The 24,296-nt window shown below is 50.8% G+C and overlaps 1 protein-coding gene across 1 annotated transcript in view; it reads right to left on the bottom strand.

Annotated features, from left to right (window-relative positions):
* LOC134048163 (hydrocephalus-inducing protein homolog) overlaps nucleotides 1-24,296 on the bottom strand; it is a 76,679-nt gene that overhangs the window by 3,483 nt on the left and 48,900 nt on the right. Inside the window, exons 31-64 of the mRNA XM_062499762.1 lie at nucleotides 23,956-24,092; nucleotides 23,198-23,319; nucleotides 22,919-23,110; nucleotides 22,366-22,518; nucleotides 21,080-21,319; nucleotides 20,623-20,827; nucleotides 19,991-20,158; nucleotides 19,520-19,762; nucleotides 18,291-18,436; nucleotides 17,118-17,216; nucleotides 16,631-16,814; nucleotides 16,031-16,169; nucleotides 14,739-14,775; nucleotides 13,278-13,556; nucleotides 12,622-12,780; nucleotides 12,002-12,189; nucleotides 11,645-11,827; nucleotides 11,286-11,405; nucleotides 9,888-10,047; nucleotides 9,610-9,782; nucleotides 9,256-9,454; nucleotides 8,499-8,598; nucleotides 7,843-7,942; nucleotides 7,181-7,349; nucleotides 6,652-6,890; nucleotides 6,267-6,327; nucleotides 5,437-5,641; nucleotides 4,785-5,061; nucleotides 4,119-4,262; nucleotides 2,994-3,186; nucleotides 2,330-2,438; nucleotides 1,489-1,743; nucleotides 1,001-1,143; nucleotides 430-651 (exon numbers count right to left, since the gene is read on the bottom strand). Coding sequence (XP_062355746.1) covers nucleotides 430-651; nucleotides 1,001-1,143; nucleotides 1,489-1,743; nucleotides 2,330-2,438; nucleotides 2,994-3,186; nucleotides 4,119-4,262; nucleotides 4,785-5,061; nucleotides 5,437-5,641; nucleotides 6,267-6,327; nucleotides 6,652-6,890; nucleotides 7,181-7,349; nucleotides 7,843-7,942; nucleotides 8,499-8,598; nucleotides 9,256-9,454; nucleotides 9,610-9,782; nucleotides 9,888-10,047; nucleotides 11,286-11,405; nucleotides 11,645-11,827; nucleotides 12,002-12,189; nucleotides 12,622-12,780; nucleotides 13,278-13,556; nucleotides 14,739-14,775; nucleotides 16,031-16,169; nucleotides 16,631-16,814; nucleotides 17,118-17,216; nucleotides 18,291-18,436; nucleotides 19,520-19,762; nucleotides 19,991-20,158; nucleotides 20,623-20,827; nucleotides 21,080-21,319; nucleotides 22,366-22,518; nucleotides 22,919-23,110; nucleotides 23,198-23,319; nucleotides 23,956-24,092 — 5,743 coding nt within the window. The remainder of the gene's footprint in view (nucleotides 1-429; nucleotides 652-1,000; nucleotides 1,144-1,488; nucleotides 1,744-2,329; nucleotides 2,439-2,993; nucleotides 3,187-4,118; nucleotides 4,263-4,784; nucleotides 5,062-5,436; nucleotides 5,642-6,266; nucleotides 6,328-6,651; nucleotides 6,891-7,180; nucleotides 7,350-7,842; nucleotides 7,943-8,498; nucleotides 8,599-9,255; nucleotides 9,455-9,609; nucleotides 9,783-9,887; nucleotides 10,048-11,285; nucleotides 11,406-11,644; nucleotides 11,828-12,001; nucleotides 12,190-12,621; nucleotides 12,781-13,277; nucleotides 13,557-14,738; nucleotides 14,776-16,030; nucleotides 16,170-16,630; nucleotides 16,815-17,117; nucleotides 17,217-18,290; nucleotides 18,437-19,519; nucleotides 19,763-19,990; nucleotides 20,159-20,622; nucleotides 20,828-21,079; nucleotides 21,320-22,365; nucleotides 22,519-22,918; nucleotides 23,111-23,197; nucleotides 23,320-23,955; nucleotides 24,093-24,296) is intronic.

The raw sequence follows: 24,296 nt of genomic DNA, 5'->3' as shown, positions 1-24,296 counted from the left end.
ATCCATGCAGACAAAACTCGGAGTTCACCAGTATGTGCAGCAGAAGTGTATTTCTCTCCACTTCAAAAGAAGAGACATGGTGCAAGAGACTTAACTGCTCGTTGGTGAAAAGGCACCTAATGAGATGAAGAGATTTCTAACACCATAAAATGGGATAAAATCATATAACGTTGTCTCCCATTCAACATGGGCTGCAACACTTGTGCTTGTGGCACAGACTGATAGTTTGTGTGTGGCTAAAGGTCTCTTGTCAAAAGGCTCTTGTGTGATTGTATGTGGTCACTGTGCATCTCCCCTAGAATGCACTGCTGCTGAACCCCACGGCTGCCCAATGTCCAGAGGAAGCAGGAGCTGCTCAGCCAGCCGTGATGGTGTTATGGTGGTCTTTTTGTAAAAGCTAGGTTGGCTTTTTGCTGTTTTGCTCCTTACCTTCTCTTTCTCAGGCCAGCTGGCTGACATGTCCTTCCTGGTGGTATCCTCCATTGTGACAATGCACATTCGGTCCTCCCAATCCTGAACCATCCTTTGTGGTAGCTCAGAGTTGGTCTTGATCACCTTACATTTCACAGGGTGCCTCCTGAAGGTGGCTGGGACATCTGATTTCAAGGTGACTGTGATGTCCTTGGCATAGCCAGGATGGAGGTGTCCCATCTAGGGAGAATCAGGCAGTCAAGACCAAACTGGAAGGAAGCACTGCCAAGGGCAGGACTGACAGCAAAAGGGACTGATGTGGTGAGGTGCTGTGCCAGGAATCTGCACCTCGGTGTGGATTTATGTGAACTCTGATAGACAAAAGTGTGAACAGAAGGTGCCACCTCCCATAACGTGAAGCCTTTTCTGCAAGGCTGGCAGCCTTGGCCCAGCCAAGCCAGGGACTGCATCTCCTACATGGATGGCACTGGAAGTGGCTATCACTGCTATGTCAGGACTCCCTGCCAGCGCCCAGGAACAGCAGGGCAGGGCTTGAGCAATGGGGAAAGGGAGAGCAGTCCACGCTCACCTTGGGGGAGAACTGGAATGCGGCGTCTGCCTCCCACTCAAAGCGCATGACCTTCGTACTGGTATGGTTGGTGATGGTGAAGGTCCTGCGGTAGGGCCTCCCGACAGGACAGTCCCCAAACTGGATGTGATTCAATCTGACAGCTGTTAAGGAGGAGAGCAAGAGATCTCAGTATGCAGGGAGCTCCACCCGCCCCTTTCACGTGCACAGACAGCTGTATGTTCAATGCTTCCTTGCTCCAAGCCTTCCTCCCCGTGGGAGGGAGTTCCCCAGGCCTCTCCCCATCCCACCACTTTCAGAGAAACACTCTGACACATCCCTAAGCCAGCGACATGCAGCATGGCACACGCTGCTCTGCATGCATGGCTACCACAGCCACAGGCCACCAAGTCCCGTGGCTGACAGCCCAGGCCTGGCTAGAGAAAGGACACACTTGATCAGATATTTTCTTCTTCCTTGCTCCACCTTGGCAGCCTCTCCTCTCTTACCATCAATAATGTCTTTCTTCAGACTGCGCTTAGCTCTCCTCTCATCTGTGTCTTCCTCTAGTCCATCAAGGGTGAATTCATCCTTGTGGCCTTCACCCACCAGCTCTATTAGGGTCTTCTTAGAGTAGATGTCTTCCAGTAACACACAAATCTTCCCTTCCAGATGTTGAGTCAAGGTGGGTTTGAAAATGACGTCAATATTTGTTGATTGCCCATGATGCAGAAGGAAGAAAGGCTTCTCTGGGGGCTTGCTCTCTGCACAGCAATGGAAATCAAAGTGATACAGCTCTACAGAGGAAATACTTCCATAGGATATATGAGGAAGAAGAGGTTGAAACCAGCTGCCCTCTAAGCACAGGTTCTACCCCAGTGGTTCCAAACCCTCTTCCTATGTTCACGAGACTGCCACCTCCAGACACATCAGCACTTAGAGCAGCTGAACCTCACGTTGATGCCCAGCTGTCATTCCATCTGCTTCCAGCCAGTTCCAGCCATATGGAAAGCTGAGCCAGAGAGTGCTTTTGGCTTCTGCTGGCTGTTTGTGTGCTCAGGGGCTGCATCTGTTCCAGCTGGTACCTTCCCAATGCAGCAAATACCTCAGAGGGTCCACTGAGGTAGTGACAGTCCCCCACAGCTCAACCCACCGTGTCTAGAAGAACTGAACAACTTCTCACAACTTTCTAGGAGGAAACCCTGCAAAAGGTCCCCAAGAAAAGCTGGGAGGACAGAGAGCCCAAGGAAAGAAACTGTGTCTAACATCTGGCTGCTGCTCAGAGAAGCCAAGAGCAGGGCACATGTTTTCCCTCTGTGCATGATCACGCTTCATGGTTAATAAATTTACCATTTCCAACGCAGTCCTCTTCCACATCTTCAGTGTAGAATCTCTCAAGTGTGGAGCCCCTGCCTTTCAAGAAGAACGCTCCGTGCTCATCCTCCAGGTGTAACATAAACTGAGAAAAGGGAACAGAGAGCACAGTGATACTGGTGTGAGTACAGGATGGCACAGGGACTGACACCGCAGTGCTGCTAGTCCCGCAGGGGAACCCAGCACCTCTCCCACTGCAAACAGCCCTTAGCACAATAGGTTAAGTCAAACCAGCCAGGAAAAAAAGGGTCTTCAGAGACATCTGGATACCACTAACACAGAACCAAACGGGACAGAAAGTAATGAGCAGATTGTATTTAAACCACAACTAAGTTTGCTTGAAATGTAGTAAACTAGGATCAAATGCAATCTAATGGAACTGGGAAATCACACATCACCGTGAGAACAAAAGGTGACGAGAGACAGGGGGGAAAATACTCCATCACCACTCCACCTGTGTTTAACTTAAAGAAGAAAGACTGGATGGAAAATTCCCAAGAACTCCCTTCTTGGATGTCAGTCACTTGCTTAAAATTAATTTCTCACACCTCTTCTTAGGTGTGCCATGTTTTCTGGGACCCTCCCCCTGTGCCACAGGCATTTGTTCCCAAATCAGACCATTCCTTGAGCAGGTTCTCACCTTGACAGGTACGATGCCATTGTTACGGATGACCAGGGGGAGCATCTCTGTATCCCCCACCCGGAGTCTCTTGAAGCGCAGCACAGCATTTCCCCTCTTGCTGCGAGCACTTGGGCACACGACTGTCACCTGTGGCTCATGCCCCTTCCCACTGATGGTGAAGGTCAGGGTTTGGGGCTTAATTTGCACAGAGCTGCAGGAGAGGCACAGAAACAATTTCAGCTGGCACTAACCCATTTCTCTCTGGGCAAGGGAAGCAGCAAGCGCCACCCACAATGTTTTTCCCTGCCTGGTGCCCCTGTACCCCACAACACAGCCCCCCACCAGCCTCTTCCCAATCCATGCAGGGCCATTCACAAGAGGAATCTGCTCCAAAGAGCCAGAGCCTTCCACAATAACAGTTATAATTTCACTTAATTGAATCATGCAGTACAGCAGGTAAATAATGAGGCACTAGATGAGATATGGCAAATCCCCTGGCTGCAGGGAGATGAGACATCTGCAACAAGCAAAAGCACAGCAGGAAAGCAGTACAAAAGCAAGGAGGCAAAAGTAAATCATCACCATCAATAAAGATAATTTCCAAGAACAGTAAAATAGCAATTTTGTATTAGGAATGAGACTTCTCTTGTTCCAATTCAGCCACTAAAGGGTTGAGGAAGAACAGGTCAAAGCCCCACTAGAGAGGTCCCAGGGCAGAGGAACTGGGCTCCTCTTTCAAACCAGCTCCAATCACTCACATAAAACCGCTTAATGAATGCCAGGGAACCACAGAGGATCACTTAATTTTACAGAATCTAAGAGGAAATTTTGACTGCTGACTTGCTGGCACCAAACTGTTCATCTCAGCCTTTGTCCTTGGAAACCCGCAGCTCAGCTGCAGCACATCTCAGTAACTTCCAGTTGGCTACCTAATATTTCTGTGTCTTCATAGTTCCTCCTCCAGGCTAAACCATCAGCCTCATTTTTCTGCTCTTTCTAACAGCTACTGCCTCCCAGATCAACTCATGCCAAGTACTCTGCCTAAGGCTACTGAAAGCATTAGAGCTAACAAGAGATCTGTGCCTTCCCAGTGGAGAGGCAGTTTTCAGTGAGGCCTCCCCCAGTATTCCACTGGCAATTTACCTTTTTGGGATGACAAGGGAAGCCTTGAAAGTACAGCCGTAGTTCTGCTTCTCTGGTGGGGTGAAGGTCACCGTAGCAACGGCATTGGATGAGCCAGGAATGGACATCATGTCAGGATACAACTTGAAAATGTTATTGATAGGGCTTTTTTCCTTGGGGAAACCCAGAGAGAAAAATTAGGAGAAAGCACCTTTCAACATGACACAGTTTTATTCATAAATGCATTACTGAGAACAGCCCCAGACAGTGTGTCATCCTTCCTGCTTCCCGAGGCAGGCTCCCTCTCTCCCAGGGAATGCTGACCTCGTGCTAAAGCATTGTGTGTTTTGAGTGCTGGCAGCTGCCCCAGCATATACGGAAGGTGGGCGCTGCATGGAAAAACCCTGCAAATAACCTAGAACTGGCCTTCAAATAGAAGGAAAGGCCAGGGAGCCCGAGGAAATGCTCTGCTTTGAGCCCTGGCATGTCAGTTCATAACAGCCCCTCTCTGAGTGTGCTTCCCACTGAAGACCCAGAGGTGTGAGCCAAAACCTTGCTTGGGACATGCAAAATTCAACACAGCTGTTCCCTGGCTCTGCTGCTCTCCCTTGCACTTTAACCTGCACTAAGCTAGACTAGTCTGGGCCACAGGAAGCAATCCATCTGGAGAACAAAACAAACTCTCACAAGGCCTTTAGAGGGCAGCCACCACTTTGGTCTCTTGATCTTACCTTTCCAGGCAGGGGTTTGTTGGAGAGGACCACGTCACATGGCAGACCACTTGTATTGTAGACACTGAAATGAGCTTCAGCCTCTTGCCCAACCAGAACCTTGGTGAAGACAAATTTGTTCTCTTCTCTGACAAACAGACCCGTGCCTTTGACTGACCGCAGCTTGCAGCTGAGGTTGGTGCTGCTGCAGATCGGGTACTCCTCGAAGGTTAACGTGACATCCTCAACAAGTGCTGTGGACAGACAAGAGGAATGAGCGTGGAAAAGCCTCCCTGATGAATTTATCTGCACCCTGCTGGCCTCTCAGAAGGCTTGATGAGCCCCTTCTGCCGATGTGACTGCTAAACCCAGGTTTGGGTGGGGGAGCTGGCTGTGAGGATGGAGCTCAGTCATCCTCAGTCTTAGAGAGCATTGCTTTCCTTTTATCCTTCCGTGCATCCCTCTCAGCCTGGGAGGGATGAGTCCACTGGTGGACTTGAAGAGGGCTGGAACCTCTTCAAGGATTTTAAGGTGGGACACCAGGGTTAGTGTGCCTCTCTATCCTAGCAGCAAGTTGAGGTGCTGATCAGCAGCAGGTGTGACCAAGGGAACCTATGGACAGGATGTACCTGGGAGGCAGGATTCGGCAATCAGGGTAAAGGGAATGCCCAGGGGATTGTCCTTGGGGTCTCTGCCCATGATGTCAATGTAGAGCTGCTCCTCACATGTCCCCTCCTGCCCTGCGAGGCATTCCACTGTGATCTTCTGCTGGCCCCACGGAGCGACAGAGCCGGAGCAGGGGGACACCGTGAACATGCCAAGACTGAGGTAACCCTGCAGAAAAAGTTCCAAGAGAGGCTGATGGCTAATAGCTGTGCCCTGAGCACCCCAGCAAAGAGTATGTCCTGCCTTGGCCTCCAGCTGGGGCCAAGTACCCAGTCCCAGGGCAGGGAAGGATGAATCCATGGCCCAAAGGCAGCTCCAGGCTGAGACCAACCAGCCAAGAGGAGCTGCAAGCCTGTCACAAGTGACAGAGAGAAAGGAGTTTGTGTGTACAGAATGAAGGTGGTAGCTGTGATCCTTCAACCTCCAGAGGTAACACAGGACAGTAGAAATGGCTGTGAGAAATGATGGGAGAGAGCTAAGGGACTGGGAAGAAGAAAAAGCAATGTGTTCTGAGCTCTGTGGACTGGGAGTTTAGTGGGGGATGTTTTTGCTTCTGTGGTGTTCACACACCTATGCTGGCTAGCAGCTGTCAAACACAGGACCTGCTCCCCTCTGTTGACCCCACAGCTCCAGGTCTGAGCCAGAGTACAGGACTGTCAGTGGGACTGAGCACATCCTGGACTCCATCCTGCAGACTACATCCCACCCTGTGGTGATCAGCCCCCAGCCTGGGCACAGCAGCATGTTCTCACATCCCCTGCAGCAGCACTGCTGGGGAGCAGGAGTCACCCACCTGTGTCAAGGAGCTTGATTTCAGCTTTGTCGCTGGTGGAGCGGATTCCTCTTGTTTTGAGCTGAGGAAGGAGAAAGCAGAGGTGTCTGTCATGCTGAGCTCCCCAGCCTTTCTCTGAGGTCAAAGCTGGCTTTCCTCCCCACAGAGGAAAGCCTTCCTGCTGCTGATGGCTCCCAGAGAGCAGCCTGCAGCACCCAGTGCTCGACAGAGCAGCTCTACCACCAGCTTCATAGTACACATGGGGATACCAAGGTGATGTTTTGCTCCCTCTCCCCAAGCTAGGGATGCAGATGGATGATAGCCCAGGTCTCCTGGCTGCCTGCCACATACCAGCCATGGGGTGGTGCCTCCTCAGACAGGAAGGGTGGTGCAGGGCTTCTCATACCTTTTGCTTTCCAATGCAGATGCATCCTCGGGTGCTTGGAGGATGTGGAATTTGAAGTTGAGCATGCCTCTGTTCTCCAGCACAACAGTCTGGGTCTTCTTGGTGCCCTTGAGCATGGCCCCAAAGTTGATGGGTGAGGCAGGCTCAATACTGTACTTGCTGTACACAGCTTTTGCCGACACCCTCACTGGGATGGTGGCAACAGTCTGGCTTCCTTCCCCTGAGCTGGCATCTATCACCTGTGTGCACAGGAAGGGGTGGTAAACAAAGCCAAGAGGCCAGCTTGCTCTACCCCAGTCGCCAGCCTCCACCCCAGGCCTCCATCAATTTACCCTCCCTTAGGAGGTTTAAGCACCTCCTCCAGAGTCAGATTCTCAGCTCCACTTAGGAAGCCTCCCAATGGTTTTGAAAGACTTTGTGTATGTAGGAGAGAGGATTCTCCAGTTAAAGCCTTCCTTCCTTTAGATACCTATCCTGTTGATGCTCCCAAAACACCGTGTGATAACAGAGCCTGGCCCAGGGGGCTCACCTGGCAGTACAGGATGGGTTTGTTCTTGACGACCATTTCCCTTGTGGGGTGGAAGACCATCTCAACATTCACACCAGGCTGGGAGGCAATCAGCATGCCCGACTGAGGCTCAATAGTGAAGTGGGATGCCAAATCTTGCATCCTGGGACCTGCATTCTTCAGCACAAAACTGAAGGGGAGAAAGGGAAGGAATGGAGATCTCTGCAGTTAAAAGTATACATCCCACCAGCACAGCCAGGACTTTGTATAGGATTAGGGAAAAAAAAGAAAAGGGAGAGTCCAACTCTGCTCAGGGAATCCTGGATCTTGTCAGAGAGTGCAGGCAATCACGAGGTTACTGCAAGAACCCTTGACACCAAAATTTTTCATTCACTTCTTTACAGAGTTTCAGAAAGAGAAAGGAGGTGACCATCAAAGAAAGGCAATGAATCTCAGCATTTCAGTGGCTGACATTTCGGGAACTCTCTTTTGGGTTCCTCTTGGGCTGTGGAAAACTGCTGGTTTATGGCTGGGTTCTTTGGTAAAATAGTTGAGATTAGAGAGCCCAGGTTTTGTATTTATCAAGAGGTAGCCAGCATTGAAACACGTTCTAGCCATTGACAGAGGCAGAAGGCAGGCCTGGCAACCCCAGGAAATGTTCACTACCAGGTAGATGGACTCACCGGTACTCAATGTTGTGTATCCCTTTGTTCTTTAGACTCAGGACTTTCTTCACATTTTCCAGGACATGAATGGTTCCAAATTCCAAGCTTCCATCTGGACCTGCAGAAAACCCGCAGAACAAGGTCAAACACGGTATTTGTGAGCTGCTGCAGAATACACCAGGTCACAAGCTACATGGAGGTCTTGGCACAAAACCCTTTTCAGCAAGTTTCTGTTCTTGAAAGTGTTTTCCAGCTACTTGTCTGCCCGTTCTCTTCTTACTCAAAATATCTGCAAGCTTAGTAGCTAAGCCTTAGGAGCTTGGCTTCCATTTCCTCACTTCCAAGCACAAATCCAATTACTTTATATGCTGTGCTGAGCCTGTGGCAGTTGCCAACTGCCTGTTCACATCTCTGTGGTTTCAAAGCCCCCAAATCCAATCTGCACGTGAAGCTGTACACTTCAAAGGTCAGAGGGGAGAGACTTAAGGCTGTCAGTGCCCTGATGAGGTTTTATTACACACAGCTTGCAGGGTATGTGCTTTATGTATCCATCCCATCCCATCCCATCCCATCCCATCCCATCCCATCCCATCCCATCCCAAATGCTTTGGTCTCCCACCTCCCAAGGCAGTGCAGTGCACCTGGACTGCTTTCTTTGGGAGGCATCCACTGACCTTCAGGCATGTCGATACTCAGAGAAACATCACAGACCTCTGCAGAGATCTCAATGTCTTCAGCCTGAACAATCCCCAGGATGTTTCCTGTATCTGAAACCTGAAGCAGCAAGAAACAAACATTGTTCAGATGATTCTTTTAGTAGACAGCCTGTAAGTCCTTGTCTCTGCTGGCAGCTTCCTCTGTGGCCTCCTTGGCTTCACAAATGTTGGTGGACTCCCATGCTTTGTTCACCTGCCCCAGTGGGATTCTGCTGCAGAAAAAAGCCCTATCAGTCTGTGCTCCTACAGCAGGGAATGCTGCTGCCAAAGCATCCTTGAGAGGCACAGGGATGTAAGAACAACCACAAGAACTGTGAGGTGTCTCAGAGCAGATGGCATTGACATGCCTCTCCAATCACCTAGCACCCTCTCTGAAACGCAGCCCCTAAACCACGGGGAACAAAATCCCAGCGGGAGTGTTTGTTGCACTATGCAAGAGGTTCAGACAAAGTCCAAGAGGAATGTAGAGATAACACTGCAGTCTGTACAACCAAACAACAGCCTTCAACCACTCACAGGGACAAAGTGGTTGTGGTACAGGCTCAGGATGCAGTGTCTGGTTATTTGGGGGGATGTGGATGCACTGCACGTCCTGGCAAACGCTGTGTAGAGGCAGAGGTTGGGGTCACAGCACCCTTGAATCTGTCAGGTGCAGCTCTTCCTGAGTCCATCCCTAAGAGCACACAGCTGCAGGGCAGGGCCCAGTCCCTCTCACCTCTAGTCGCAGGGTCTTCTCAATGCTGCCAATCTGCTCGGCCTTGAAATTCAGGGTCACATCAAACTCTGAGCGGGGATCAATGATGCCGTTATCTTGTGACAAGGAGAAGGCCTCAACAAGGTCATCCAGCCCAGTGAGTTGCCAGGCCATGGGCAGTAGGGTGTTGTTTTTCAGGACCAAGGTCCTGCTGTCAGTCCTGCAGAGACAGGAAGGCACTTGGCATCAGCTGCTGGACGGTCACACCAGCCTCACCACTGAATGCAACTTGCAGCAGCTCCATCCATGCCCTGGAAACCAGGTCAAACATTTTCTCTTTGTCACAAGTCCTGGAGTGCTTGTGGGAGGACTGACCTGTGCAGAAGCAGCTTGTCAAAAGACAGCTCCAGGGGGCTGACCTCCAGCATCACGTGCACCCCATGGCAGCACAGGCTGAAAACCACTGGGTCTGGGTTCTTCTCAATGCAGCAGATGAGTTTGTCTTCCAGGAAGCCAGGGGAAGTGGGGTATGCCCAAATGGTCAGCTCCTGGACCCGGCCCCACAGAAAGAAATAGAAAGAGCACTGTGTGTGAGCAGGAGGAGCAGCTCCTGGGCACTTGTACAGTGCCAGCTCTACCTGCCCTCCTCCTACCTGCTTCTCCTTTGGTTTGAGTGTCATGCTGGGAGGGTCCAAAAGGAATGTCACTGCTTTCCCATCATTCTCAAAGGAGAACTGGACCTCTGCATCCACAGGGGAGTTGTTGAGGATGGTTAAATTCTCTGAGTTGCCGGGACAGTTCCGGGCCTTGTACCTGTCCACAAAAGGGGAAAAGGCTGCAGAGGAGACTGTTGCCTTTGCCACACGTCGAGGAGAGCTCCATGTGCACCCAAAGAAGCGGTGCTGGAAGACCCAGTTCTAACAAACAAGTGAGGGAAATGGATCCCAGTCAGGGGCATGGACGTGTGCTCATCCTTGCCTTACTTTGATGCCTTCCCCTGGACTTGGTGCCTCCACCCCAGAAGCCTGATGATGCTCAGGCCACTTCAAGAGTTTTTAATACAATGTAAATTCAAGGGTGCCTAGAAAAGCAACAGTACACCAGGCACATGGGTTCTTTCCCCTTCTTGGGGTGCCTTCCCTGCTGAGTACAAAGAAAGAAAACTCTTTCTTTAAACTCTTCTCTTTTGGAAAAAAGTTTAGCTAATCTCTTTCATAAAAGTCATAAAAATCCTTTGGATTTCATGCGTTAGCTCAACATCTGAGAAGGAAATTTAAAGCATCAATTCCCAAGAGGAATGCAAATAGATAACAAGGACCCTTCTCTCAAAGGCAAAGAGAAATCCCAGATTATCCATCAACCTGGCTAAAGATTGTCTGGTTTTTTAAACTATTTTGATTTCATTTCCTTACATTGGCAAAATAGACCTAGCCCTCCAGATCTCCCATGGAGACAAGAATTTAATGTTAAATAGTATTTAAAAAAAAAAGTGACAGTAAAAGTAGAAATACACAATAGCTTCAATGACAGCGTGTTTAGGCAGACTTTACCTAGCAGTGAGGATGCAATGTCATCACAGGAAAATGTACATGATGCTGTACATTCCCCCTGACACCCATTGGCAGGTGAACCATAAATCTTATTATTAATTACAGATTAATGAAAGGTTCACAAAACCATCTACAGAAGAATTGCTCAATCAGGCTACCTGCAGAGCTCAAAGCACCTCTAAAACCACCATACAGTTCATTCCCTACAGGGTGAAGCTGAGATGTGGAGGGGGACAGAAGTTGCCCCCCAAGTCTCCTTTGGTCTGGAAGCAGCATGCGGCTCTGGCCACCAAGGCGGCCACCAAGACACCCACCGGGTAGGCAGAGCAGCTCCTCCAAGGCCCATTTGCCTCTTATCTGCTCAAGTTCACACATCTGTGGTCCTTCAATCCCATGTGTCTCCCAGGACTCTGCTGGGGACTGCCCTGGATTGTGCCAGCAGGACAGCATGTCTCTCCAAGCATGTCCAGGAAAGAACAAGGCCCAGCAGGGAGCACATACCACTCTCTTGATTTCCCACACAGCAGAGGTCCAAAGTGGAATTGCTTTGTGCTCTCAACATATTCCTTGAAGATGATTTCATCTGCCTCCATGGTCTCTCTCCACTGTGGAAACACCAGCCTGGGCAGAGAAAGTGGGGAAGAAGGAATTACGAGATGCTCCAAGTAGGAAATGTAGTCAGAAAGCCATAACCCTTCCTGGTGGCTGAGGCACCATCTGCCTTCCCAGCTCCCAGCACAGGAAGAGATGCTGGGTGACCTCAAGCAGCACCACCTGCCCAGGCCAGAAGCACCAAGGGGCAGCCCTGGCTGTGAGTTCAGGGGGCAGCAGTGTGGGAGGCTGCCAAGGGCCAGCCTTACCGCGGGTTCTGGCTGATGCTGGGGTACACGCCCGTGCCACTGCAGGGCAGCTCGTACTGGCGCTTTGTCTCCACGAGCTCAAACCTCAGTGTGTGCTCAAACTTCCCTGGCCTTTTGGTGGAGAAGTGGACCTTCAGTTCCACCTCACCGTGGTCAGGCACTATCCATCGGTACCGTTTCAGCCTGGCAATTAAAGAGGAGGCTTCAGACATTGCTAAGGAGCAAATGAAACAAGGAGGGTGCACTGGCCATCCCGTGGAGGCACTGGCACAGGGTCACTGTGGAGCTGGGGATGACGGACCTTGTTTGGCAAGAGGACCAAGAAGCAGAGGCATCACCTCTTCCCATGTGGCTCACCTGTGGAATTCTGTGGGGGTTGAGGCTCTTTTCAGAACACTGTTGGATCTGGTTGCAGAGGAATCCTGGGGACTTTCTGTTCTGTGTGTGGAGATCTGGTTCTCCTTTGGAGAGTTGTCTCTGCTGGCTGCTTTATGTGTCTTTGGTTGGCCCTCGGCAGAACTGCCCTTGGCATCTGGGGCCTTGGCCTAAGGGGAGAGAGAAAAGGGAGGGACAGGTGAGCCCTAAGACATCCCCATCCTGGAAAGCAAAGCAGGTATTTCTCAACCAATGGAAGAGAGAATAAATAAACAAGTCCACCTGCCCAGGGTCTTGGTCTTCCTTACTGGTGTTTGTTTTACCTAGGACACCCCTTCTCACTTCAGGACCCTGTTCTCAAAGGAAGTTGACAGTTTTAGGTGATTTTTTTTCCCTCTTGTCTTACAGAACTGCTCTGTCTCCCGCAGAGCTGTCGCTTTTGTCCCATCCCTGACAGAAAGGAGACCTGCAGACATGGGGCCCCATCACATCTTCACTACCTCTCCACAGTGATCCTTCTCCATCCAACCTGTCCCCCATGCCCCCATCTAGCCTGGTCCCTGCCCTGGCACCTTCAGTGCCAGCACCACTGGAGCACCCACCTGATTGTCTTCCATAGCAGCACCTTCCGGTGCAACAATGGTGAAGGGCTTCACACACTCTGCAGAACCCAACCACTCCTCTGGGTAGTTGACTATGGAGAAGACAGCAGCAGGGGGCAGGGGAGGCCCTTCGGGATGCAGTCCCAGATGTCTCAGCATCTAAAACAGAACAGAAAATCCTGCTTATACTTCTCTTACCTTCATCCTCACAGCTCCTTCTTTAAAGGCACTGATCTTTTAGCAATGGGGTTTTTGATTTATCTGAAGTATACAAGTGCTTTGTTATGCCCAGTGGGGTGAGCAGGCTCCAGAGCAGAGGCAAGAGCTACAAGCAGGACTGGGACAGAAACCTCTCCCAAGTGACTCAGCTGAAGAAAACAATGACCATGAGCTGCCCTGTCCTGGGACCATTTCTAATGATTTCCAGGCTGGGAAACTCTGAACAGATGGGATACTTGTACACAGAGCACTCCCACTTTCTCCCCACTGAGGGATGGATGGTGATAACCTCCCCATCCACACAGATGCTACGGAGTCATTGTGGAACATCATCAGGGGCCTGGACAAGGCTCTGTGCCATTATCACCTGGGGGGACACAATACTCCAGGACCCAAGACCACAGCAAGCTCAAAATCTGAGCCTTCCAAGGTTTTACCTTATCTTTTGTTGGCAGCCTCCCATCCCTCAGGATCTCCCTAATCATGGCCTTTGGATCTGTGACCTGGATGTCCAAGCACCGCACCCTGACATGCTCATCTCTGACTGCCCCTTCTGCAACTTCGCTTCGTGTCTCCAGATGAGATGACTGAAGACTCCTTTGGCCTCCACCTTTTTGTTCAGGCTTCTTCTCCACCTTCTCCTGAGGCTTTATGGTCTTGTGAAGCTTGTTTTCAGCTGAAGGCTGGGATGTGTTTTCATTTTGGATCACAGGTAACTGTACAGAACCCTGAACCTTGTCACAGGAGGAGAAAACCTGTGCGTTGTCCTGCTGCGATGACTCATAGATCTGAAACCTCTTCTCCATCTCAGCTGAGTACTCTAGGATTTTGGTTTCCCCCTCCTCTGGGGCTTTGGGTTCCCCCTTTCCAAGGGCTTTGGGTTCCCCCTTCTCTGTGATTATGCTTTTCCACATCTTTGGGGCTTTGTATTTCCACTGTTCTGGGATTATGGTTCCCTCCCTCTCTAGGATTTTGATTTTCTTCCTGTCTGGTAATTTGGTTTCCTTTTTCTCTGGGGATTTGCTTTCCTTCCTCTCTGGGGTTTTGCTTTCTTTCATCTCTCGGTGTTTGCTTTCCTTCCTCTCCGGTGATTTGCTTTCCTTCCTCTCCGGTGATTTGCTTTCCTTCTTCAATCGTATTTTGGTTTCCTTCTTCTCTGGGGGTTTGCTTTCCTCCCTCACGGGGGGATTGCTTTCCTTCCATTCTTGGGGTTTGCTTTCCTTCCTCTCTGGGGGTTTACTTTCCTTCTTCACTGGTATTTTGGTTTCCTTCCTCTCTGGTGATTTTCTTTCCTTCCTCTCTCGGGGTTTGCTTTCCTTGCTCTCTGGGGGTTTACCTTCCTTCCTCTCTGGGGGTTTACCTTCCTTCCTCTCTGGGGGTTTACCTTCCTTCCTCTCTGGTATTTTGGTCTCCTTCTTCTCTCGGGGTTTGCTTTCCTTCCTCTCTGGGGGTTTGCTTTCCTTCCTCTCTGGGGGTTTGCTTTCCTTGCTCTCTGGGGGCTTGCTTTCCTTGATCTCTGGGGATCTGCTTTCCTTCCTCTCTGGGGGTTTACCTTCCTTCCTCTCTGGGGGTTTACTTTCCTTCTTCTCTGGTATTTTGGTCTCCTTCTTCTCTCGGGGTTTGCTTTCCTTACTCTCTGGGGGATTGCTTTCCTTACTCTCTGGGGGATTGCTATCCTTCCTCTCTGGGGGATTGCTATCCTTCCTCTCTGGGGGATTGCTATCCTTCTCTAGCAGTTTGCTTTCCTTCCTATCTGGGGGTTTGCTTTTCTTCTTCTCTGGGGATTTCCTTAATTTCTTCCCTGTTTTTGCAGGCTGCTTCCCCAAGGAGAAATCCTTCTTTTCCTTCTTCCACTTCTCTTCCTCCTTCCGCTTCTCTTCCTCCTCTAAGGCTTTTGCTTCCTCCTCAAGCATTTGAGCCAGCCGCTTCAGCTCCCTTCAGCAAACAAAATAGAAAACATCTCTGAGAGTCACCACCACAAACCTGCGCTCATCTCTGAGAGTCACCACCACAAACCTAGGCTCACTAGTCCTGGCTGGCCCTGCACTTTACTGCTTGACCCTGAGGCCAGGCAGAAGCACAATCTTCCTCCACCCACACAGATTGGGAACATCCCAAGTGAGGGGAATGGTGGAAGAGGCCCTCCAGCACCAGCCAAACCTAAGCCTTGCCATCGTAAGGTCTCGACTGTGCAACCTCCCTCTTAAGGCACACCCAGACACCCCCAGCCCACTGCCAAAGGCTGATCCACCAGCTCTCTGCACTGATGACTGAAAGCGCCCTTCGTCCCTTGATTTCCCAGTTTAAACCACTTCACAAATTGCTAACATCTGCTTGTCCCTCCTACAATTCTAACTCAATTCATTCACCCCACTTCTCTCTGGGCATAGCCTGCTCCTTAATGACAATAATCCTATCAGTCAGAAAGCAAAGGCTGCAGGAATTCCTCTCCTGCAAGACATGCTCTTGTCAGACAGATTTCCTGCTAGAACCCAGCAAACTTGTGCTATCTGCCATGGAAACTATTTGAAGCGGCCTCGTCCGTCTCTTCCCCATGAAACCAACTTCAGCCTGAGCTGAAAGAAGACCTGATACACAGGCTTGCTTTAAGCAGCCTCCCCTCCCAGCTCCACACTTTTCCTGTGTGACGTGACCTGACCTGGGCTACCTTGCTGGAGCAGAGCTTCTCCTGGGTTTGCCTACTGCTGCAGCTGCAGGGGAGTCTAAAGGACATGAGCTTTTATGGATGGTGTCCCACCATAAGGAGAACCCTGGCAGATCAGCATTGCAAGGACCTCATCTGTGGCAAGACCAGCACCAAGGGTTTGTCTGGGCCCCACACCTACCCATACCACAATCCCACTGTTTTGGTGAAGAAGAGAGATGATGAAGAAGGTGTAAATCAACATCATAGACTTAAAGACACTTCTACAGGTAGTGCCAAGGCAAACCCAGAGCCCAGCTCCCTGCAGGCAGCATCTAAACTGGGAGAGCTCACCACTAAAATATAAAAGATGTTCTATCTCAGCAGAAGAAGATCCTTCCTCTCTTGGGAGCCAGGGAGCTAAGAGTGGCCATCCTGTGTTGCTGCTGGCTTTGCTATCAAACACCTCTGAGCTCAGAGTCTTTGGAGCAGGGAAACCCTGCAGGGACACTACCCTGAGCAGTAACCCATGGAAGGCTTACTCACCTCTCTCTCTGTATACACTTCCTTTCTGGTATTATTTTGTCCACTAGAGCTTTCTTCTCAGGAAGGGCATCATCCTCATCCTCATCCATTTGCAAGACATATTCTGTGCTCCTCTGAATAGGTTTTTTCCTCTGCCATTCTTTAGCACAAACCAGAGGAGAAACCATGAGTGACCAGAAGCAGAGCTGAGTGCTCTGGGTCAGCCGCAAGGATTCACAGCTTTTCCCAACCCAGCCTATCATACCAGGAGATGCTGGGGAGCTCATAACCCTGCTCCAAAATTCAAACAATCACCCAAACTATGGCCGGGCAGTGAGTTCCTGTGCTTTGCCTGGCTTAAGCGCACCAAGGCTGAGGACAGTCATTTGTCACTGAGCTACAGCAGTTTGCACTTGTGCCCAAACTTTAATGTTAGAGATTAGGGTGAGTCTTAAAACCTCAGATCTCCTGCAACTCTGAGATGAGTGCTGGTTACACTGAGGTAGAAGGCAGAAAGATGAATAAAAACATTTCTTACAAGCTCTGGCTGCAAACCCAGATGCACAGAGATAAGGTTGAGGGCTTGAGAGAGAAGATTTGAGAGGGACAGATATATCTCACCTTCCTTCTCTCTTTCAGCTTCCTCCTTGGCTTTCCAAGAAGCATAATCCTGATGCAGGTTCACCATGTAGATATGATGACGATTGTTGACAGCTTTGAATACACAGAGCAGAGAAGATTCCAGGCTGCTTGTGAAGAGGCTCTCCAAGCCATCAAAGACCACTCCCTTGGAGCAGTCTTCATGCTGCAAATAAGGGGAAGAACAAGTCAGCCATTGCACACAGGGGGCTCACAGCTGGACAGGTAAGAGATGTCACAGGGTACCAGCTATCCTTGTTCCAAGGGCATTAGCTAAGAACAGCTTGGATCTGTCCTTAGGCTCTGCCAACTAGGGGCATCTGCAGCTTCCCCCAAGGTTCCCTGCACACAGTCCAGGATCCTCCAGCAGCACGTATGGACCTCCTCCTCCTCCTCCTCCTCTCCAAGTCATACCCCTCTGCCTGTCTCTCCAGAGCAGGAACGTCTCCTTTTCCCCCACCCCACACACCTTCAGCCTCTCACAGAGGATGTCCACCAGCAGGTCCTCGGGCAGCACACAGCTCAAGCAGATCAGCTCTTCCCCATGACTGCTGATGATGTTCAGCTGCTGTGGTGCAGGAGCAGTGGAAACTGTGAACTGTAATGTGGAGCATTGTTAGGAAAATAAACCACGGTGGAAAGCCCTGGACAATTCCCACTGCTGGGCTTGGAGCTGGGGGTTCACACTAGTGGAGAGTAGAACAACCCTGCAGTGCAGGCTGGAGCTCCAGGTGAAGGGCCCATCTCTTGGCCAGCAGGGACCTGAGTCTGCAAGCCCCCAGTGCAGCCTCCCAGCACTTTGCTTACTGCCTGCAGCCATACTTGCCAGTAAACCATTGAGAACCAGTGGAGTTTGTTGCGGTGCGTATTTGTTTCATTCAGTTCATTGTTAAAGTTGTCATAATGGCTTGTTCTTACTTTTCCGTGTCGTTTTCTGTGTTTTCCCCAAGTTGGTTTATCCCTAAGTTCTACCCGCCCCTGAAACTACCTTGTTTGACATTCCCCACCCCTTGTTCCCAAACCTTCCCTGTCATTCTGAGAATACCCTGGGCCAATCCCTTGTTGCTCTGCCCCCCTGGAAATCCCCTAATACTCGATGCCCCATTGGCCCCATTGGCCCCATTGGCCCATGTCACCCTTTCTCCCTCCCCCCCGGCTTCCCTCATTGGTTTGTACTTTGTTAGACCCTGCCATTCACTCGTCCCCTAAGAATTCCTTATTGGTTGATCGTTTGTACCCACCCCCCCAGTGGGTAGAAATCCCGGGCACAGCAGTGCTTGGGGCTCTATTGCTCCTGCTCCCTTCAGGCCTAATAACCCTTTTGTTGGAACCTCAGCAGCTGAGAGCCTTCCCTTTTCTCCTTTGCCTGACCTCTGATGCTATTATACCGTTTGAGCAAGTGGCACATAAGGTTCTGCCTGCAGTAAACCCACACTGAGGCAGTTCCCCGCACCTTTTGTGGTGCCAGTGTTTCTCTTGAGCTAGCCCGGACTCCAGTAGCCGTGTCAGAGTTGTCTGCCAGAGCACATTCTCAGCCCAAGTCATGCCCAGCCTGCCAGCTGGGCTTGGCACTATGGACCCACATAAGAGCCCCCGCCCATCTCAAAGACAATGCAAAGGTCCCAGGGCAGGTCATGTTTACCTTGGTGTCCTTTTTGTTGGGTTTGCTGGCTGGCTCCTTCTTTTGTGCTGCAAGGTTCTTGCCTTTGGGATTCTTCTTCTTCATGTTGTTTTTTTCTCCAGAGGCTTGTTTGTTCTTGCTCTGAGCAGTAAGCAGAGGCTTTTTACCTGCACAAGGGACAGATGGTTGAGGAGGACTTTGAAAAACAATTAGGTACCTTTCCCCACAATGGGCATAACCTTGGGCCCTTGAAGGAATGTGGCACTTTTTCCCCAGTCTGTTGGGCACTGGCAGCACTGTTTCCCAGAAGCAGCTCCTTCCCTCCTTCTCCTAACAACATGATAAAATATGCCATCCCATATTTGATTTTAAAGCCAGCACTATGTCCCTCCTAACAACTGTGCGTGCAAGTGACACTGCTTGCATAGCAGTTGCCCTGCAGATGAAACCCAAAGACTGGTCCTCCATGACTGTTTTTCCATACACGGCACCCATCCTGCATTCTCATGTGGAGACCTGCAGCCCTACCCTACTTGTATCATCTGTCTCCACTGAAATTAAATCCTCCTTGTGGGAAAAACCCAGCTGGAACCCAGACTTTTCTTCCTTCCACCAGCTTCCAACCCAGCCAGGTTCAAAACTGAGCAATGCAAAACTTCCCCCTGCACCAAGCCACGTCTGCCTCACCCTGCAGAGCTCAGGGTACACACTTCCCAGTAAATTTCATTAAAGTCTTCAGTCTCACATGGAGAAGAGCCCAGCATGCATGAGCTGTGTGCCCTGACAGTGGGTATAGGTAAATCTCTGGAAAAAAGAGCTCATCTGTAGCATGTCTCATTGGAAATTCCTCTGGGAGGTTGTCCTTCCCTTCCTCTCCTTTGCAAGGTTAAACCCATAGTCAGTCCTCTTGTGCTTAATGAGCCACCTCAGAAGGCTTTTTCCTTGTTAAAGTGGGCAGCAGTTCTGCCTGCTGCCCATGAGGAGCAAGCTTGATTCAGCTTTGAGGGAATATAAAATATTTGGGAAAGAAACAGACGTGCTTCACCACCCGCAGAAAAATGAACATGTGCCAAGAACGGCAGCAAAGCAGGCTATGAAAGAACCCCTGACTGAGCCCTTGTAATTGGTTTCTTTCTTTTTTTTTTTTTTTTTTTTTTTAAAGACAAGCTACAGATGCATTTCACTCACATTCCCAGACAGTCATGGAGGGTTTTTCAAGCACTGGCTCTGGGTCCAGCATTTCTCCTTACCAGCATCATCTTGGTCTTCGCCTTTCAGCTCCATGGCAGCCTTGGTGCAAAGCTCCCGGGCGCGGCGCCCTGCTTGGCTCTGATCATTGGCGATGGCCTCTTTCACCATGGTGTCAATGGACAAGTGAGCAGTGTCATAATAGTGACACAGGGCCGCCACTATCTCTGTCTTTCCTGAGAGAGAGGAGGACTGCTTGGTGACACTTGCATACGAGGCATTACAGGGACAGGCCTTGGAAGAACCTCAAACAAGATGTCGAAGTAAAAAGGACAGTGGGAAAGCAAGTGTCCCTCTGGGGAGGCCATGAGGGAGGCAGCTGGAGTGTGGGTACAAGCTCTGAATTCTAGAGCCAAGAGGATCATCTCCACCTCCTGTTCAGCTGAGGACTTTGGCTTAAGCACCATGGTCCACCAGGATGTGTTCCTCCTGCCTGCCCCTCTCCCTGCAGCCCAGGGCTGCAGCTCACATACCTGCCCGGGGTGGCCCATGGACAATAACAACAATCCCTCTGTCCTGCTGTGCTTCACAACTCTCTGAAGATGGGTCGATGCCCAGGTGGCGCATGACAGCCTGAGAGATAGGGCTCCCAGTCACTTCCACCATGGGCTCAGGAGAGGGTGTGACAGCCCCATGATATGCTGCAGTGCAAAACCAGGGGGAAAAGTCAGCCTCCCGCCCTCCTTTGATCCTCATCATCCTCCCCATCTCCTCAGATCCCACGAAAGGAGACTTGGTGAAAGCAACATGAGCTTGTTTTTTTGTTGCTCGGAAGGTGCAAATATAAAAGAGCCAGGGATATTAGACCTGGTCCTACTGGCTGAAGAACTCATCCAATCCTAGTCTTTGTGGCTAAGGGACACAAGGGAATATCCTGATTTTATCCCCAGTCTATAGCAGCAGAGAGGAGCTTCCTTTGGTGACATTCAGGGTAGAGAGAGGATGCCCCAGCCCTTCACCCAAGAGTTCCTCCACCAAGCTGGGGAACAGGCAGCTGCTAAAAGCATGGGCTTTCCCTGGAGAACAAGGTGACAGACAGTTCAGGGTGTATGGGCTGGACTCCCTGCTGTGGCCACAATCAAGACAGACATGGCCAAACCCTCACTGTTTTCCTGAACTGGTGCTGCCTTGTCTATGGCCTCAGCCATGTCCTTGGCCTCTGCCATGGCCTTGAGCTCTGCCTGTTGAGCCTTCGGCCTCTTCTGTGCTTCACAGTCCTCCAGCACCTCTGGGGGCAGCATCCCACCCACGGTGCGTGGAGGCATTAGAAAGTTCTTTTGGTACTCAGACCCCGCTGCCATCCACAGGATCTGTGCAGGTAGGGAAGAGAAACCATACACAACGTTCCTTTTCTCGCCTCTCTTCACACACACTCAACAAACCCATTTTCTGTCTCCTCCCATCCTCCCAACAACACAAACTAGTTAAGTCCTCCCACAGCACATCAGCAGACTTGGCTTTACTCTGGGGATTGCCTCCATCTCCCTGGCACAAGCCTGGGAATGCTGGAGTGCTGTGAAGCTTGGGCAGCATGTACATGGGGACCACACCTGCCTTCTCACCTTCTCTTCCTCAAGGTACTGCTCATCAAAATCCAGTGAGTAAAACTCAACAGGGAAGTTGCATGGGTTCTTCACCACCACTGTGGCATCCACCCCATCACTGTCCACCAGCACCCATCCCATCTTGAGTGCTGGGGGGCTAAACTCCAACCGTGGCTCTAGACCTTGTCCTGAGAGGTGCAGCTTTAAGTGATTGCTGCTTCCACAAATGTTAAGCTTCAGCTCATTCTTGTAAGACCTCTGAAAAGAGAAAAGTGCAGAAAACTCATCCACAGAGTCCCGGGTGACAGGACCCCAAATACAACGCTTGCCCCAAGGTCAGGGTGTTACCAGTCCCTCCAAGGTGAATGGAAACCAGGTATTTACTTATGCTAGATACTACAGCCTCTGTGTCCTGGGTCTGAGTAACTGGGATGAATCCTGGTGTGCATTCTAACTGCGTGTTTGGGTATCAGATGGAAGTACAATGGACTGTCAGGCGTTTCCACCTAGTCATGCAGGAGTGCAGTGCTCATGAGAAGGGCCCTCGGGGTTACAGTGTCCAGACACAGTCCTGGCACTGCCAAGTCAGGCAAACACCAGCTCCAGGAGAGAAGCAAATGAGCTCTCACTGGCTAGAAATAAGGGTCATCTTCTCTGCTTAGTGTCTGGCTCTGGTCATAGCCAGACACAAGATGGTTACATCTCTCGAGCAAATAAAGACCCCTGCGACTGTTAGCGGGCACAGAAGCACTTGTGTCCATACTGGTACACACTGTCAGTTTCCAAGAGCCAGCAGCCACAGGCAAACTGCTCTTGGGAATACTCCATCCTTTAAGTTGAATCCCCAGCTGCATAGGAATGAGCAGGCAGGCCAGAGCCCTGGCTACTGCTGGCAGCACACCAGTACAGGTGATTGTCCTGCCATGCCCAGGAAGGTGTCTGGTGACTGTTTTGTCTGTCAGTTCTGCAGCAGGACGAGCCTAGACTGGCCATTCCAGGACTGTCCTCTGCAAGCGTGCAGCTGCAAATACAGCCAGGCAAGAGGGAGGCACAAGGGGAGTTGGGCACATCCCCCTCCTTGTGCCAGGAGGCAGCCACAGAGCCCTGATGCTCTCTCTCTGTGCAAGCTCCCTGTGGGCATTTCGAAGCACATCTCGCAGGAGTACTCTTGGGGTGAACTGAGCCATGCTGAGAACGGGGCTTGCAGAAAGCTCCCTGTGAAGGCAGAGCTCATACCTCTGCACCAGGCCCTCATTTCCAGATAGCCCTGACAGGCCTCCTGGGCTGACACCTGCCAATCTCACCTCCTGCTTGGGTGTAAACTGGATTTGTAAGTTCTGCCACCTTCCTGGATTGAGGGTTCCTTTGGAGGGCGTCACTTCAAAGGGACAGGGCTCATCCTCCAGCACCTGCTGCTTCTGACGCATGGCTGGTGTAATGCGTTTGCGTTGATTGTCCTGGGCACAGAAACCAATCGTGTGAGGTCTCCTCAGTGTGTGAGGACAGAGCCTCAGTTCTTGTAGTGCTCTGAGACACTGATGATACTGTGCTCAGAGTACCCACAGCCAAACCAAGTGTGGCCCCCATAGCCTGGAGCTGCAGCAAAAACCTGTGAACTGGGCAGGCAGATAGGGAACTACTGTCCTGAGAGGAGGAGGAAGGGGTGAAGATGGCAGAGAAGCAAAGCATCAGATAATGGAACAGGTCCAGGCAAAACAGTCTTGATTTAGACCCTCAGAAGCTTCCTCAGACACACTGTAGATCCAAGTGCTCAGGCAGCCACAGGAGCAGAAAGGGCAAGAGACACAAAGAAAACCCAACCAAGAAGTTACATGTTCGACGTCGCCTGTGCTTTACCTTCCTGACAGGCTTGATGGCAGTAATGAACCACTTGCAGGGTATTTGGAACCAGTTGTAGAGCTGGACTGTCTCAATCTGGCACTGCCCAACGAGGGTATCAGAGAACTGCAGCATGTTCTTGGAGAGGTTGAGCGACAGTCCCAACACAGTGGCATGGAGGTGGATGTTATACGTGGGGCCTTTTGCCACCTGGAGAAGGACAGAGAAGTCAGCGGAGGGTGCAGGTGACATCTGCTGCTGCACCCAGCCTGCTGCATGCCCCAAGAGCTCTGGTACCTCTATGGGCAGCAGCACATCCACATCACCCCATGGCCGGCGGGTGCTTTCAAAGCACACCTCAAACATTATGGTGTGTCTGTGAGGCAGACCCTGCATCTGGTCCAGATTCACTCTGAAACCTTGAACAGATGAAAACAAAGCAGCTGAGATACTCAAGAACCACAAAATGTGTCTTAAGCACGTTAAGGTCTTACAGGTGCCCTGGCTGAGAAGTCTGGGAAAAACCCCATGCCATGGTGTGACCTGGACAAAAAAGAGTGCACCTGAACACCCCTCAGACACAGTGAGCCCTTGTGTGATGGAAACACAGCCCTGCCTCAAGGCCTCTTTTGGAAGACTCTTTTGATCCACCAGAGGATGTCACAGGCTGTTTCCTCAATAAAGGCTGAATACAAGTGCTGTGACAGTGTGGACTCCAACCAAAGCACTTCCAAAACACAGCAGAGTCTGCTGGTTTGCAAAACAAGCCCACTGAGTGCCCAGAGAGACTTGATGCTTGTGAGAGCCAAGGGCAGAAGATGCTGAGAGGTGATCAGGGTGATGAGCCCTTCTGGCCTCTGCACTGAAGCATTAGGGCAGTCACAGACAGCCCAGGTCCCCTGGGCATGGCTGGCCAGGAGAATTCTGCCTCTAAAGCTCCCAGCAGGGGCACTGAGAAGAAAAAGCTCAAAAACCTCACCAAGTTCAGTGGCTTAAGCTAATCTGTCTGAGACACCTCCTTCAAGCCCACAGGAAGTGTCTCCAGCACTGCTTACCTGTGTCCTGCAGGGCAGATACATCGACCTGGAAGGACACTGGGATCTGCCCAGGGTTGGTGATCACCAGGGTGCGTCTCTCAGTGTAACCCTTACGTACAGTGCCCATGTCCAGCACATATTCAGGCAGCTCAACTCTGCAAGGAGGAATAAGGACAGTCCTTAAACCACAGCCTGGCTGCATGTCCAAGTGGATGGGGGATACAAATAAAGTGGCTAGTTCTTTATTCTCTGCTGTAAAAACTCAGCTCAAGCCCATGAAATCCATGGCCTGATCACCTGACAATGACTTTGGGAAGTCAGGAGTACAGGTCCTAGGTTTTATCAGCTACTAATGGTAC

This window comes from Cinclus cinclus, chromosome 11 (genome assembly GCF_963662255.1).
Source record: "Cinclus cinclus chromosome 11, bCinCin1.1, whole genome shotgun sequence".
NCBI classification, from domain to species: domain Eukaryota; kingdom Metazoa; phylum Chordata; class Aves; order Passeriformes; family Cinclidae; genus Cinclus; species Cinclus cinclus.
Note: the sequence above shows the minus strand (reverse complement) of the source record. Positions and strands in the feature narration are given on the sequence as shown.